Genomic DNA, 17289 nt, shown 5'->3' with positions numbered 1-17289 from the left:
CTGCGCAGCGTAAACAATAAATCATAGAGAGCGGCCCCATGCAATGCCACAGAGCCCGAGCTCTGACTTGATCCAAAAATACAGATTTTTACATAACTTTCCTGACCTTGTCTACCCTGCAGCTGCTATTTGAAGGCCAGTTAGGTCCTTGTGGATCAGGAAAAATTAGAGTTTTTGAGGTGAAATCATGCCGGCCCTTTCTGAGTTCACAAGGGCACGTTTTTACCTAACCACTACAGCCTTCAGAAATAAGTTGAACTTTTACTTTGTATGACAGGCAGGAATTATGACACCTACTTAATGTTGTACATTGTTTCAGCAATGCCCCTGTGTAAATTCTCGAGATTGTGATTCACTATATGACAAACTTTAATGTATATTACTGGAATTTTAAGTGACCAACTCAAAATGAAAGGGAAGAGTTTAAGGATAAACAATAAAGGACATCTGCAAATATCAGTGCCTATGTCTTTTCCTTGAACTATTAGTTCAATTTAAGTATGGTTAAATAATGTCTTAAGTCTTGAAAATAAACCTTACTTAACCTTAAAGCAGCGCAATTCAGTTGAAGCTTATTTGATCAAGGACGGCACATTAAAACAGTGTTGCATGTTGAAAACAAAGCAACTGTTGTTTTGTCTGTAGGTTTTCTAGCCACAGACTAATTTTCTAACCCAGAACCGTCTGTTGGACCTTTTTTAAAAGACAGGAAAGTTAAAAATGAAAGATTCCTGTCTGTGACACCCACACACCGACACTTGCATTAAATTTCTGACTAATTACATGAAAATGCATATGAGAAAAATCTCCTCAACAACGTAAGCTGGTATACATTTGTTTTTGTTTTAGCCGTTGTTTCACCTGGGAATTAAAACGCTTTCAGATCTGTTACCAGTTTTTATAGCTGAACACACAGCCAAAGTTACAATGGTGTGGTTTATTAGCCAGTAACTTTCAAATTGATGTTAACAGACTCTTCTCATCAAACCTGTTTGATCTTTAACCGTTTTGCAAAAAAAGAACAAGCAGAAATCTTGCCTGGTAGAGACATACTGCAAAGAAAGTTCAAGTTCTAGGTTGGTGGATGTGAAAAGATGGATCTACAAAACGTTGACTTGGACAGGTTCAGTAAAAGTGCCCTCCAGTCTTCTGCTTTTTGAGTTTCTAAAATGAAAACATGTTCCTTTCACTTCACAAGAACTAAAATGTTTTTTTTTTTAAGAAAAAGGCCTGATGGGCTTCATTTATTTTCATTGGATAAATTGAGGAAATGGATCCACTGTGACTCCAACAATGTCAGGAAGTAGAGTCACAGTGGCATCTGATCTCTGATGTTCCCTGGGAATAACTTTATGGATATTTGCTGCAAAAGAAAAAAAGTTGACTTTAGTTTGTGCATTTTTCACAGCTTTACACAAGCAAAGGTCTCTGTTTTATTAGCTTTTTCTAAGGCACTCCTTAAACATTTTTGCCCTGAACGGTTGCGTTGAGGAAGGGAAACAGTCTAGACAAAGCAGATAATCAAACCAGTGATGGCTGAAAAGCTTTATTAATGCTCCATTGTTCTGAAGAAGGAACCAAACCCTTTCTACACACTTGTAGTGGGTTGTGAAGTTTCTTGGACTTGTCAGTGGGAGAAGCAGATGATCAAGAGTCACTTCATTCAACCTGAAAGTTACTGAACGGTGGTGGAATGTTTAGTCTGTGAAAAAGAATAGAAGGCACCTATTTTTTTAATTTTATTTTATTTTTGTTTATAATTTAAAAGAACAGATTATGCAAAAAGCTCGTCTGCAGATTTGCTGCTGGCTTCACCTGGCACTGGCGGGTTGCCCTCCGCAATGTGTTCCTTGACCCCTACGGCTTTTCGCTGAAAACACAGAGGCCGACGCATGCGCACACAATGGAAAGTGGAGATAACAGAACCGCTCGCAAATGCCAGAACAGTTTTGACACGCGGTATGGACTGAACCCCGTAGCCGTTGCTTCCTCAGCGGAACGTGCACATTTGTCCCCAACAAGGGGATGAAAAAAACACATTCCTCTAAAGGTTGAGGCGTCTCATTCCTATCGTTATTGGAAGAGAAAATCATGGTAACCCACAGGGAAATAAATGATTTCACTGTTTGTTCCAGTTTTTTTTTTTGTTTACTTTGACCACTCCTAAAGTTGAAGCTGTTCCAAAAACCAGGTTCCGTTAAATTTTTCTATTAACCCCTTTTCCTGCCATAAAAACTGCTTATCATTACGCCAACTGGTAATGGAGGTGCTGTATACTGCTGAAAAGAAATATCACCTTAATGTATCAGAACACAAGCAGGAACTTTTGTTGAAGGCGCTGACTTCTGGGTTTTATCAGTTGCTCTACATGAGAAAAGAAGAAGAAGAAAAAAAAAGCATTAAGAGTCCGGCTTCTCCAGGGGAAATTAAATAGAGCACATAGAGCCGCTACGGTTTGTGCAAGCTTATGGTGCCGTATGAGTGATGCTCTCTTTTCACTGCGAAGCCATAACCCCCCTGATTAGAAAACAGACATTAAATCAAAGTTATTTCCCTCCACTGGTTCCCTTGGCAAGCTGCACTGATGCTATCGTGAAATACTCTTCCATATCTTTGTTTCTATTATTTATCCTGCTGGCATGAGGGATTCATTTTCTCTGCGTTAGCAACAACGCTTGGATGGCATAAAGTGTATTGCTGGACAAAGAAACAACGGCTTTTCCAAATAAAAAATCTCATTCTGTAAAATGTTTTTGAGGGGGCATAAACACAAGAGATCAACTTGAACTTCAGAAGTGAATAAATGGTCCAAAATTAAATTGTGTCCCTTAGACTTTATTATGAACTGACATCAAAATGATGAATAATTCTTGTTTTTTTTCTTGTTTTTCAAACAATAATAAATATGACCAGGATTACTTTACAACACTATAAAAATTACATTTAAATACATTTGTCCAAATAATTCAACCAATCTCTTTCATTGAATTTGTACATTTCTGTACCGCTTTATGTCCATTCAATGGGCAATTACTGGATTTGAGTTCCACAGAACAAAAGTAAAGAAAAAAAAACCTTTTTGGCATTGTATTGCTCTGCAACCCCAAGCCTCAGTGTATTTTATTGGGATTAAATGAGACAGACCTACATATGAGTGCATGAATGTGATGTTAACAAAAAGAAGGATATGTGGTTTTTATTACCCCGAACACACCACATTTTGACACATGGTGTTGGTAGCCTTATGCTGTGGGAGTGCTTTTCTGACAGATGGTGCGAAACACATTGAAATCCTCGAGAAAAACTTGTAAGACACTTAAAAAGCATGACACTACCGCCACCTTGTTTTACTATGGGGATTCTGTGTTCAGGGTACTCAAAACTGCATCATTTTTTTTTTATGTATATATATATATATATATATATATATATGTCAAATCAATAAAATCCCAACATTGACGTTTGTGGTTGTTGAACAACAAATTGCGAAGAGGTGTATTTCTGGACGGCTCTGCAGCTATTGCTTATTGAAGTTTCCAGCTGTAGGTTCACATTAATGCTATCACATGCAACGCGGTCACTTCCTCCAGTCTCTTCATAGCTGAAATGCTATGATCACCATTACTGTTGCTCCATCCCACAAATCCCAATCTTTTGGCTTCTCTTCCCACTTCCTCCCTGAAACCCCCTCGCCTTCCAAGGCCACATCTCCAACTTTTGATTGACCGGAACTCACTGGGCGAAAGCAGACGAGCATATTGTGTGCGTGCATGCATGCGTGCCTTCATCCATGCCGCAATTATCCTTCTGGGAGCCGAGCAGGGTCCAGAGACCAGTGCATTCCACAGAGAGCACAAATCCATTAGGAGAGAGCAAAGTTCCAGAAGACTCTTGGGGTTTCAGTGCAAATCTCAGAAGAGTACGTTTAAATCTAAATTTCCTTGCATAAACACTTAGTAGCTCCCTTTGCCAGACCCCTCGGCTTGTTTTTTCCACATCACTTTGCTATTAAACCTAGCAGGAAGGCATCTTATGACTTAAATCTCATTATGAAGTCACATTTTTATTTCGCCTTTGGCAGTGTTCTCAAAATGCTTCATTTTGAATAGATTTGTTTATCAAAAAAAAAAACTGCAAATATTTGTGCCTCTGAGGCATGGAGTTCACAGTGCAGTGGTTGTTATACTGCTTTCCTTCAAACTGTGCACTCCTGTTTGTTAAGTGTCATGTGCAGAAACGTCAACAACCAAAGGGAAAAAAAGTACACCGAGCTACCATCAAACATATTGTTTCTGTTTTTTTGCATGTCCCTTATGGGCACCTTTCATATCCGTCCCTGTTTGATCTGAATGTTTCGAATGACTGCATCTTTTGGAGCTTGCTTTTCCAGTGGATTTCATGCAGTTCATGTAGCTTGGAAGCAAGTTATCCCCGGTCTCTCCTGCATCCCAGTTAACTTCTATTACCGTTTCGGCGTAGCTTTCGCAGGGGTTGCCCGGTAATTTAGCCTCCCTACCCTGTGTGGGGATGCTGATGTCCCTGCTGGTGTTATAAACCTGGGGCGTCTCCATTTGTAGTGCTGGAGTTACTTGTACCTGCTCTCTTAGAGGTAGGCAGTCCTCATCCCACTTCTCCAGGCGATAGGAAAAGGCTAGGATCAATAGATGGATGAGTTCAATCAGGTTGAGCAAAAGGGAGATGCCGGCTATCACCTGAGAGTAGACAGTGAAGATGGTCTTCTCCGTGGGCCGAGAGACAAAGCAGTCCACCGTATGAGGACACGGGAATCTCGTGCACTCAAACTTGGCTGCAATGAAGAAGCCGTCATAAAGGAACCAAAGTCCGGCGATAAATCCCGCCTCCAAGAGGACCTTTAGGAGGATGCTGAACGCATATGCCCTCAGAAGCCTCCCTTTCAGTTTCGGAGCTTCACTAGATGCCTTTTTAGGCGCTATCCCTTTCCCACAACTGTTTTCTTTCTCTTTCTGCTCTGCAGTCTCTTTAGTCACGCTGGTATCCTCCCTTTCTTTCGCTGTTTCACATTTTTTACTCCCACTTTCACCTTTGCCCTCTTTTGGGTCCTTCCCACCTCTGATGGCCACGTATCCATAATAGAAGATGGAAGGAGTCGAGACGAAGATGACCTGGAGGACAAAGTAGCGGAAGTGGGATATGGGGAAGGCTTTGTCGTAGCACACGGAAGTGCAACCGGGCTGCTTCGTGTTGCAGACAAAATCGGCTTGCTCGTCATCCCACGCCGACTCAGCAGCTGTTCCCAGGACCAGAATGCGAAACAGGAAGAGTACGGTGAGCCAGATCCGGCCAATAGCAGTTGAGTACTCTTGGCCCTCCTCTAGCAGGTGTTCCAGGAAGGACCAGTCAGCTCTGGACATCCTCTGCTCCTGAAAGGGACAGATTATAGAAAGGAGGCAATGAGACACATTACAAAATCAAAATTAACCCAAAAACTACGACTAAATGTACTGAAAGAAGATACTTTTTAAAGCAGGAAAAATATTTTTTTTCCCAATTTAAATTTATTTAGCCAACTCCCCTCAGAGATAATGTTACCAATACAACAATGGGAATGAATATTGTTGATCGCAAGCCTACTAATATTTGAATAAGTGTTGCCATTGCTAAAATCTACAGGCAGACTAGAACAGCGCAGAAAATTGACATCATCGTTTAGCAAACAGAAGGAGAAGTTGCAATCTTCTTGGAGGAATCCAAGTGAATGGGAGAAATCTCAGTCTGAGCTGTAAAGAGAGATTAGAATTGTGCAGAATAACGCAGAAAGGCGATGGCCATGCCAGGTTTGTAGCATTCCAGAAGCTTAATATTATGATTATCCCTTAAAAAAAACTGATGTGTGTTTGGGATCTTTGTCCTGTTAGAACACCCAACTGTGGCCAAGTTTCAATCATCTACAAACAAAAATCCTCTTGGCAGCGAACCAGACCCTCAACATGATAATAGCTCCTGACTTTTTAAATCTGCCTGCTAAGTCAAACCAAGTAATGGGGACAAGACGTCCTGGTTATATAAAACTGTGGTTAACATGACTGAGATCCAAAGTTTATGTATAATAATTTTTTTACTGTTTTTCCATTTCATTTGTTAAGGATAGCGACTCACACCAGTTATTTCCAGTTTTATATTTGTAAATGAGCACATTCGTCGACAAACATCGAAAAATGCTTTAAGAGTGATCATAAAACTCTGGCATCAATGCATAATTGGCAAAGCAAACTGAATGTACTGACAGCATAGTTTGTCACTCTAATATAACTTCATAAGTTGAAAGCAGAAGAAAGATATAAGAAATGTTGTCTGAGAGCTGCAGGTTGCAGCTGTATCAGACCGGCAACCTACTTAGGGATTTAAAAGAACTCTTTGGACGGCCCAAGCTCACTTTAATCTGGCAAAGTTGCTTTGATGATCATGCGACCGACTGTGTTACAGCTGTTTGTTTTGCCAGTGACATGAACTGTGTCGTGTCAACATCCTGCAGCCTGTGGCTGTTCCTTTTCTTGAAGCCAAGATTTACATAATTTCAGGGCAACAAGTGTTTCAAATTGAGAGAATGTTTCACAATGGGCTAAATCTAAATCTACTCCTTTCACCTGTTTATTTTCACTAAGCTTGTCTATTTTTCCAGTGTAGAAAGTAAGAGTGCTCACTTTAGGTTTTCTTTTCCGATTGCCAATAAACAGCCATATGTCCTTTCAACAAATTTCCACTAGAGAGGCTTTTCGCATAGAGAACAATTTGCTTTGTATACAATGACTGGCTGTGACATCATCATCTTTACACGAAGCTGTGAAAAAGGTTTTGCTCCTTTCACATTTCTGCTGTTTTTGCTTTTATGTCACACAAGTTTCAGACCCTCAAACAAATCTGAGAAAAAACAGACTTGGAAAACAACAAATTATTGATATAATAATATAATAATGGGAAATTAGAGGAGGGAGGGTTTAATGGGATACCTTAAAGTGGCAGCATCATGTAAAATCAACTTTGTTACAATGTTATTCCCTCATCAAAAGCGCACGTGGAGTGCTGCCTTAATTCTTTTATGCACGTTTGAGAAATCCTTTAATCTCCACGACAACCGTCCAGCTGTGAAAAAACACCTCTTGAGGACAAATCTCCCCTCTGATCTGCGACTTCTTAGCTACCAAACTTCCACCACACAGAGCAGCCCGAGTCGCAACTCCTCCGCTCAGCTCAGCTCCTTCAGACTAGCCAGCAGCAGTTAGCAAAGAACTAGTGGAACTGCACATCTGCTGAGCTCAACATACGAGCTGCTTCTCAGTGCAACGCTGGGGAAAAACGTTGCTACAAAGTTAATAGAGGAGCGCTGTTGTGAGGCGGAGGCCCAATATGAAGGCGTCAAAGCAGAAAGTCACATTTCTTTTAAAGCATATTGAAAAGCTCACTTTCAACAAAGACTGTTTGTTAAGAACCCCAGAGACTGAGAATCCCTTCATTACAGGAACCCCTGGAGTCATTGCTTGGGGGATGTTCTACCGCAACGAGGACCGGGCTACAACTTACACAGAGCAACCCATTCAACATTGTTCAGAACCCCATGCTGGAGCAAAGTTCAAAGAATACAACGCTTACAGGTAATGACGGACATAAACACTGACACAGTAAAGCCTCGAAAAGGTAATGGTTCTAAGTTTAATTTGGGGGGGAAGGGGGGGAATCTAATTGGGTAAAAAAAATACACTAAATGCACCAAATGCATATATTCTGAAATGCATCTGAAAACATTCCAACTTATGGCTATTTTTACAGCATGCAAAACTTTCCAGTGGAATGTTTTTTGGGGGTTTTTTTCTCAAAGAGGTTCTAAAATCGGCATGTGGGTCCTAAATCCTGACTACGTGTGGGGTGAAGACAAACTTTGAAACCATGGACAGTAAAAGCTTTTTTGGACTAATATCTGAGTGGGGGTGGGGGGGGGCAAAATAAATTAGATTAACCAATTAGATGTAAGTGGACAATATCCTTTTACATGCAAGATGTGTTGCATTTGTTGCAAGAGTTTAATTTTTAAGGGGACGCAGCCCAGATACGCCACGAGAACTGGCTTGAAAATGTACCAATTACATTTTAATTGGTACATTTTATTTCCATGACGGAATTCTCACTGGTTTTCGAGAAAAAAACAAAAAAAAAAAAAAAAAAAAAAAAAAAAAAGCAGCGGGTTGTTTTATTCTGTAAGTAACAAACGAGCTAATTTTCTCCAACCTTTTCAGCATAATGGTTCCTTCTCCACGAAAGAGCGTGCGTATCTGGCGGCGGTGCCTTATTAGTTCTTCCATGAGCTCACACTGTTCTCGGGGGGCTCCGGGCCCTCTTCATCGAGATGCAGAGGAGTAAAGCTTCCATACACTAAAAACAACTAAAACAAAAACATATGGCACTAAACTTAGCATTTTATTTGAGCGGGAGTAGGGAGCGCTGCAACTGTTTACGACTAACCTTTGAAGGACCCGTCCAAAGAGAGGCCGTTATTCCTTTTTACAGAACATGACTACTGGCCGTTTATGCGTTTGGTGAGTCAGGTAATGAGGGTAAGTAATGTGTAACGCGGCGTACTGTGGCTGAATTCAATAAAGTATTGTCCTGACCTGTGAGGATGTTAGGAAACGGAGGATGTTGGACATTGTTGAATGACACAGCAGCTTGCTCAAAGGGCAACACACACACACACACGCACACACACACATCTGAATAAACATCCTGTGTGGGGGAGTTCAGGCTTTGCTGTGATGCTTGCCTATTTGTTTATGCTATTAATGTTTTTATGTTATTTCTTCCATCTCAGGGAAGAAATAACTCTTCATATGTGAAAATAAAAACTCCTATGACAGGATGAGGAGACAATGGGCTGCCAAGCAACTTGGATACCATAATATTGTAGTAACTTTGCTGTTCCTGGGAAAATTCACATGAGGAAATGCTGACAATGTACCTATGAGTAGACTGGTATGAGTATAATAAGTATACTAAGCCTAAATGAAAATATTACAGTATCACTGAGTTAACACAAAATTAAAGTGTAAAGTGATCCTGCTTCTACTGAAATTACATAAAATATTATTGCTCTTCCAATAATACCTATATTATTTATTGTTTTGATATGCTACATCAGTAAAAGTGATATAATTCCTTTTGCTTGAATAAAATTATAGAATTAACTGTCACACACCTTAATATTGACACTATATCCATTTAAACATCTTTGTTCATAGTTGCTCCCTGTATTTATGGCATTCACAACTTTTTTGTTCCCAGGAAAGAATCCCAAAATAATCCACAACAAGTAAATAGTAGCATCTAAACTAGCTGAGTAGCAGTGTATAGCAACAGGTGGGGGAGGGACAGACAACCATGATTTAAAAAAGCTGGAGAAAATGTACCTATAGCTCTTTCTCAGGCTTCCAGTTAAAATGACTTTCAACTGTTGGGGCTCAGCAGTTTTGTAATCTTTTCAAAAACCTCCAGACACTTTGAAACACTTTAATGGTTTTAATAAATAACTCCTGTTGTATGTAGTGAGTAGTGACACAAATTGTTTCTTGTCTTACAAACGTCACTGGTTTAACATTAAAAACACACATGGCAAAAGTTCATCTTACAATAAAAACAAAAGAAAAAAAAACATGTAAAAACAAATCTTCTGGCTGCTTCTAGGTTTCACACAAAATTATTTGTAGGTTATTCTGGTGATGCCTGTAGGAACGGTGCATTTACACATGTAATCTGGTGAGAAATTGAAATAAAAATTACAATGTGTGCCTTACTTTCTTTTTGACAAGTCCCTAAAAGGACTTATAGAGAAATACCAGTGATAGAAAATGTTAGTTTTGAAAGCAGAGCTTTGTGAAAACTTTGTGTATGTTTATACCAGTAACGTAGTTGCCAAACTATATTTAAAAAAGTCAAGTTTTGATCAATCACCAAAAAGTCACATAACAATAAGTAGCACAAATAAACTCAACGAAGGCATTCAAACCAGCCATTTCTTTAAATTAAGTACTGAAACTTTCAAATGTACTAAAGGGATTGAAATAAGATACAGTGTCACCTATTACAATTACATTGTATTTAATTACATCTATTACAAGCCCTCTACTGGAATTATCCTTTAAAAAAGTTAGTAAAACGCAAAAATGAAACTTTCACCTGCCTTTCACTGTAAACATAAACCAGAACATTTATTCAATCACGACAAAAGAGAGCTCACACTTCATGATGCTCTCATAATTCCATCCGCATTTTTTATTATTATTTTTTTCTTATCCAGGTGAACCTTCTTACCTTTCTCTCTCTTAAAGCGCCTTGTGTCTCCTCACCGGTTCCGGGTCCCTCTGCTGTGTACTGCTGATGTTACGCAGCTTGAAATGTGCTGTTGCCTTCTTTATAAAGATCCGCTGTAATCGGAAAAAGTGGGGAGAACTTTCCCATGCCTGCTTCTCTTCCCCTCTCCGTTCGGGCCCTCCCTCAGGAACTCCGTCCAGGAAACGTGATGCATGAACTCAGAGCGGTTCTGGGTAACTGCGCTCCGACGCTCGCGCACTCACCCTTTTTAAGGCGCTATCAGCGCGCGCGACAATTGCGCGATGGGAGAAATGACGCCTGTTGCGCTTAGTTTGACTTTGGAGGTTCGCGGTCACTGAAGATGAAACGGAAGCACGAATGAAAACAGAAAAATAAATCAGCTTAAAATAAACTGATAGAACTATCACTATTATTATTATTATTATTACAAAATAGAAAGCTATTTATCCTAATCAACATTTGAGCATCTGAATTTATGTTATGGCTAGAATAAAGACAGCTTTGTTGTTTTTAGGATTTTATTTCACATCTGCACGTAAATGACTCGATGTAATTTGTTGTATTTCCTACTTCGAACAATTAATTGAGCTTACTCTACTGCTTGATAACTATAGTTGGATGATTTCTCTGAAACATTATTATTTATTGTAAAGTTCCTCGAGACATTAATTGTGAATTGGTGCTATAAATGATTCTGATTTGAATTGAATTAATTTTCTGACGCCTTCGAGTCCCTTAAAGTTAACTTTTACGCGTCAGTTTACTAGATAGCTGATACATTATCCATCTGATTATGTCCACCAGACTGTAATTTAGCATTACACCACATAATGGCGCCACTTACCTTATTTCCAGTCAGCGCGCGACTTCCAGGAAGCTCTTCAAACTGCTGAAACATTGTGTGGATTTATAATCTCTCACTATATTTTGTAAACTGTCAGTCATAATGTATATAGCACCATGGAAAAATATTCATGCCCCTCGAATCTTTTCACATTTTTGTCTTTTTTTTTTTTTTTTTTTAAACATGATGGACCAATGCAACATAATGTGAATGTAAAGTGGATGGAAAATAATATATAGTTTTAAAATATGAAATATGAAAAATGTGGAGGGTGTTTTGTTTTAAAGATTTATATGAAATCTTCATTCTGTTGAGCTAAGAGTCTAAGCTCTTTTTCTGACATGTTTTCTTCCATTTACATGAATTTAACTCCATTCACCTTTCGATAAACCTTGTATCCACGTCCCTGAACCTGCTAAACTAAAGCATTCCCAAATCATGATGGTGCCACCACCATGTTTTCACCGTGATGTCAAATGGTAATTTTCTTCAAAATGACCTATGATCATATGAATTTATTTATTTATTTATTTATTTATTTATTTATTTATTTATTTATTTATTTATTTAATTATTTAATCAATCTCATTCGTCTGATTGGAAGAAAAATCCTCAATTGGATTTAGGTCTGGACTTTGACTTGGCCGTTCTATTGTATTTCTGGCTAGGGGTTGTTCTCCTGATGAAAGGTAAACATACAGCATTCTTCTACCTCCACCACGTGAGGTAATTTCTCCCGTAGATGTTGTTTTTCATGTAGGTCAAAACTGGTCACTTTTGAACTAATCTGACCAGAAAACATTATTCACAAGTTTGCCATACGCCTTTTGTAGTTCGCATCAAGCTGCATATGAGACTTCTTATAGTTTACTTCCAGCAATTTATTTCTTCTTGCTGCTGTCCCATACAGCCAAACATGACCAGTAGTTGACCTGTGGTAAGATTTCCCCCCCATAAGCCGTGTATTTCTGTTTACTAATGTGCTAAAACAGACTTCTGACACCTTCACAGGAGACCTGTATTTATTATGTGACCTCTTAAGGCAGCTGGCTTCTCTGGGTTTTTATTCAGTGGTTGGATTACAGAGCAGATGATGACACAGGTCGAGTGTGGTTAAAGCAACAAGTGTTTTATATTTCCACATTCAACACGTCTTCACGAAAGAGAGGTGGGTCAGGCTTTACAACAGCAGCAATCACCATGTGTCAGTCAAACTACAAAGGGCTCTGCTGGGAATGGATTAGACCATCACTCACTCACTGGGGAAGACCAGATCCCAATTTCACCATTTATACACAGAATGCTTTGATATAAATGCTTGTTATAATATTTAGCAGTTTAATAAAAATATGTAAATATCCAATCACTTAACTTTACACATTGTATTCATACAACCTCAGAAATTTCCCACACTTTCTGGAACCTTTAAATGGTATCCAAGAAATTTTTCCCTGAACATCCCGGGGAAGTCACAGCCTAACATACAATTTTTATTTATATATTTACATTTATTTATGCTATGATGTCACATGATCGTAATGGAATATAAACGGTTGTCTCATTCTGAAAAAGTTTAAAGTCTTTTTGTGAGGAACTGAATTTTTTTCTCAAAATCCTAAATTTCCCCAATAGTTCTGTGGAAAAAAAAAAAAATCAACGCCCCCCCCCGCCGCCCCACCTCGCCAAAACAACAGAGACCAGTTTACTCTGTTTGGATTCAGGTCAAGGACATCCCAAGGAGCGCATGAAATGAAACTGACGGCATTAATAAACATAAAGGCGGATGAGCAACTTTCTATTGGGTTTATGCTCAAATAGATTTGAGCTGCAAATCATTTTACTGTGACCGTTAAACCATGATGGGTTCTGAATTGATAGCCAAGCTTAAGCAAACGGCAGCAACAGCAACAGTAACCTCCTGTAAAGTGAGTTATTTTGCCTCCACCATTTTCTTATTGTATAATTTATCAATAAGGATGCTACTGCAGTCTTCACATTGATCTTTAGCTGAAATGGCGCCAGTGGTATTACCTGAACTGTAGCATGATACGGTAAACCGGTAGCATTTGGCTCCTGACAAATTTGTAACGTGATACTTTCATGCTGCTTTGGGTCTCTTTTGCCTTTAATTACTGTACTCCTTTGTTGTGGCACATCCATCTGCATTAAGAGTGGGTTATTTCCCCAGAATCCTGTGTATGGTCACACTACTACATCATTTCCTTTGTAGCTCATGCCAAATATTTCCCAAAGGAGTTTAAAGATGGTCTCCGCGGTGACTCAGAGCATTGGTTAAAATTGTGTTATGCTTTCTGCAGCACTCTCTCACAGCCTGACCCTGTTGAATCATTCAACGTTAAATGACTTTTTAAATAATGACAAGCTGCTCACTGCATCATTTATGACGAAGTAACTTGCTACCAGCAGAAACATTTTTATGCAATTTTTATTATTATTTTTTTTACAATTTCTGGTTCCCACATGCGTACCCATGCTCGTGTCGTGTGTTGGGGTTTTTGTTTGTTTTGGCAGGATATTGCCACCGTATGTGTACAAAAAGAAGCGCAACCTTTCCCCCCCCCCTCATTGTCTGACATTAGGACTAGACTTTTCCTACAAAAAGTGTGGCAAGTAGTCAAGCTTAAGCAAACAGTGAGCAAGTAGTACCAACCTAATACGGTCAATGTCAAAATAATGTAGTTATATCATCCAAACTACCCCTCTCAGACAATGTTTCTCCTCCACATTCTGCTCACTGGACAAATCACCAAATAAATCTTCATTTCAGCTTCAATCTACAAACTCTAATGGTACCATTTTTGACCCGGTTGAGCAGTACTTGATTCACAGTTTGATACTCCAGACATGACATCACTCATCAGCAACTCTCAGCTGCATTTTTGACTGTTATGTGGCAGCTGCTCTGACACTTTTCTTGCACACTATCGTGAAAAGAACATGGTTGAGTGTATTTTGGTCATGAGATTTGTTTTGAGGGTTTCCTTAGCACCAACGGTATTCAAATGGAATGAATTGGGCTACAATAAACGGATATGATTATTATTATTGTTATTAAAGTTTAAGTTGGCATTCCTTGTAAGCATATATCCTGAAAAGAACGGGATTTGGTGTGTGGTTGTGTTCGTGTTGAAGGTGCATGCAGCTCTTTTAAGCTTTAATACCATCAACTCCTCTGTTTGGACAGCACACAAAGCTTCTCTTCTATTTGTGTTTATTGGGAGCTCTTTTATTATGTTCAGGGAAGGGCTTGGCAGTGAGCGGGCTTTGTTTACAGATGTACTGCCACAGTCGAACTGAACAAGCTGAATGTGTTGTCAAAATCTAGACTCTCTTTCCCTCCCTGGAAATAATCACCTAAAATTTCCAAGTACAACTCTCACTTGGGAGGCAACAATAACAGACAGTAGCTGTGTTTCCATCAGCCAGATAATTGCACAATTTGACATTTCGGAAATGAATTTACTGGATAAAAACATGGCAACTTCAAAAAAATAAAATAAAAATTGCATGTTTATCTTGTAGGAAAATGTGGAGATGAAACACTGCTGTCAACCAAGGTTTTCAGTCCTAAGTCATTTTGGAAAACATTCATCTGCATGGAACTCCATTGGAAACCCATTGGAACCCTATTGGAACCTCATTGAAAACCCATTGGAACCTCATTGAAAACCCATTGGAACGATCCCTCACGTCAAGGTCAATTCTGAACTGTTATTCATTGTCAATCAGAGTCTAATTCAAATGCAGACACCACAACATACAAAGATTCAAAGGCAGCTTTCCTTCTTGTACTGAACAGAGATGGATCACAAGATAAGACGGTCTTCATCAGTCCAACGTATAAAAAAAACTAATTACGTTCTTTCTTCCTGAGAAGTCAAGTTCTGACAGTTATTCCTAATCATCCCCATGTCATCTCTCAATATGGAGAATATTTAAAAAAAGGAAGGTTTGGACAATGTACCCGACCGGTGCACCACTCAGACTTTTATCAAAAGCCTGCTGAATTGACAGTGAATCATTCTGACAGATCAGCGTCTTGCTCTTTTCTTTGGTCATTACGTCTGTAGATGAATGTCTCGGATGGAAGTGGGGACAGCTGACAGAGAGTAATGGAACTGCTTCTATTCAGGAGACGCGTTATGTCTGCCTGTGTTCTGGAAGGAATCAGGGAGGGAGGGCGGCTGTCTCTCTTCCCTCACCAAACTGCCAGCTACAACTTCCATTAGTTCCTCTCACTGGAGAGATTGTTTTATTTACCGTTGTGCTGATTTATATCTAAATGTGAGGTGATAAGGATAATAATACAGATCCTTACTAAGTCGTTGATTCCCATTTTGACATGCTCTAACCACTAAGCTTTATGAAGCAGGGTGACACCTAGTGGAACAAAATTGCCAAGTAGAAGCAAAAGGATTCATCGTTAAATCTAAAAGGTATGCCATGCATTTGTATTCAGCTCTAAAATCACCAGCCTTGGATTTTGTCTAGGATGTTCTAACACAAGTATATTTGATTCTGAACCATTCGACTGAAGCTCTCTGGGCTGTAAGTTTGTGATTGTTGTCTTGTTTGATTGTTGAAAGTTGAATTCTGCTTCAATCTCAAGTGTTTTGGTCTCTTTGCCCATCTTGTCAGTTTAAACGGACAGCCATGTCTTTGTATTTTTGCCGTTGTGCTAAAGTCTTTATTTTAGGAAGATGAATTGAGTTTGTTTTATCTATTTGCTTGTTTTATGACCTAACCCTGTTGTAATCTTCTCAGCAGTTTTATTATTGACCTATCTGACATTTTCCTTGGTCTTAATGATGCTGTTTGCCTCACTTATAGATTTTTAGTGCTAAATCAAAATTTTTTTTTTTTTTTGTACTACAAAATTATGCACTTATTTATGTTGGTCTAGGGCATAAAATCCCAACAAAATTCAATAGAGTTTTTTTACAATAATGCTGTAGCAGTACAAGATTGAAAATTCCTCTGCAGATTTTATGTCTTCGAAGTGTTTTCTGTAGGCTTTTGCTTTGGGGGGAAAACTGATGGTCCGAGAAATACCTGGAGACAGACGTGTCCTCACAGGTTAAACTGTAACAACAAATGGCTAAATCCATTCTCTTGACAGCTTTGGCTGCTTTAGAAGAGGGAAAATACTGAAGACCCTACAAATCATGTCTGTGTTTCTGTTTTTTTCTGCATGAATAAGTAATAGCAAGAGTATTAAATCACCCTTGCTTTACTAAATGATGAAGTGCAGCCACTGCCTGGAGGAAAAGAGGCTGCGCCGTCTACACACACACTCTTCCATTCTGACTTGCGACTGCTCTCTCTGCAGATTTGAAAAAGAAATGTATTTTTAGCCACAACCATCAGCTGGCTCGTCTGCACAGAAATTTGGTCTGTGCTTAAATTTCTTAAACATCATTTAGTAGGCTGTCACAGCATTTAATAATTCAATTCATGGCTTGTAAGACCGACTCTTACAGAGTTTGTGGTTCCCGCGCAGCAGCACATTAAATTTTAAAGCACCTAAAGAAATATCTCAACATCAACTCAGAACGTCAGAGAGGCTTGTTCAGAGAAAGAAACTTGTTCCTCTGCTTAAAGGAAACATATGGGAATGTGGGCCAGATCAGATCGTTTAAATGATCATTTAGATGGAATAAACAGTATTCCTAAAGACTTTGTTTTTTGCAGACGTAAAAACATAAAAATCATCCATTCTCAGCAGGTTTCCACTCTGTCATTGTTGAAGTAAACCTGGTAGAAGCTTTTCATGTTCATGTTGCACAAATTTAGAAAATAATTACACTGATAAATCATTTCAAAAGTGTTTTCTGCCTTGATTAAAGTATGCAAATTCCTGTGACACGTGAATGCCCTCTGTTGCAACACAAACTTTAATTTCCTCATTCGCATTTCATGTTTTACACTTTGGCATCCTGCAGCTAGTCATAGTTTATTGTGGAAAGATTGAAATTGTTCAGAAGAATTGTATTGCATAGATAGACTACATAAAATTCACACCATTATTTATTTAACATGGCATAATGAAGGCAGTCATCTATATT

At 38.9% G+C, this 17289-nt stretch overlaps 1 protein-coding gene across 1 annotated transcript; it reads right to left on the bottom strand.

Annotated features, from left to right (window-relative positions):
- Positions 1 to 2890: 2890 nt before the first annotated feature.
- On the bottom strand, positions 2891 to 10552 carry gja4 (gap junction protein alpha 4). Its single transcript, XM_015018946.1, has 2 exons — positions 10339 to 10552; positions 2891 to 5402 (listed from the first exon to the last, which is right to left on the bottom strand). The coding sequence occupies exon 2, from the start codon at positions 5391 to 5393 to the stop codon at positions 4278 to 4280; it is 1116 nt and encodes a 371-aa protein (XP_014874432.1). The 5' UTR covers positions 5394 to 5402; positions 10339 to 10552; the 3' UTR covers positions 2891 to 4277.
- Positions 10553 to 17289: the final 6737 nt, after the last annotated feature.

Source organism: Poecilia latipinna, unplaced genomic scaffold (genome assembly GCF_001443285.1).
Source record: "Poecilia latipinna isolate Pla-1442-1.1 unplaced genomic scaffold, P_latipinna-1.0 Scaffold2345, whole genome shotgun sequence".
Classification (NCBI taxonomy): Eukaryota; Metazoa; Chordata; class Actinopteri; order Cyprinodontiformes; family Poeciliidae; genus Poecilia; species Poecilia latipinna.
Note: the sequence above shows the minus strand (reverse complement) of the source record. Positions and strands in the feature narration are given on the sequence as shown.

Excerpts from the sequence above, each read along its gene's own strand:
- gja4 (XM_015018946.1), bottom strand. The coding sequence starts at position 5,393 with ATGTCCAGAGCTGACTGGTCCTTCCTGGAACACCTGCTAGAGGAGGGC.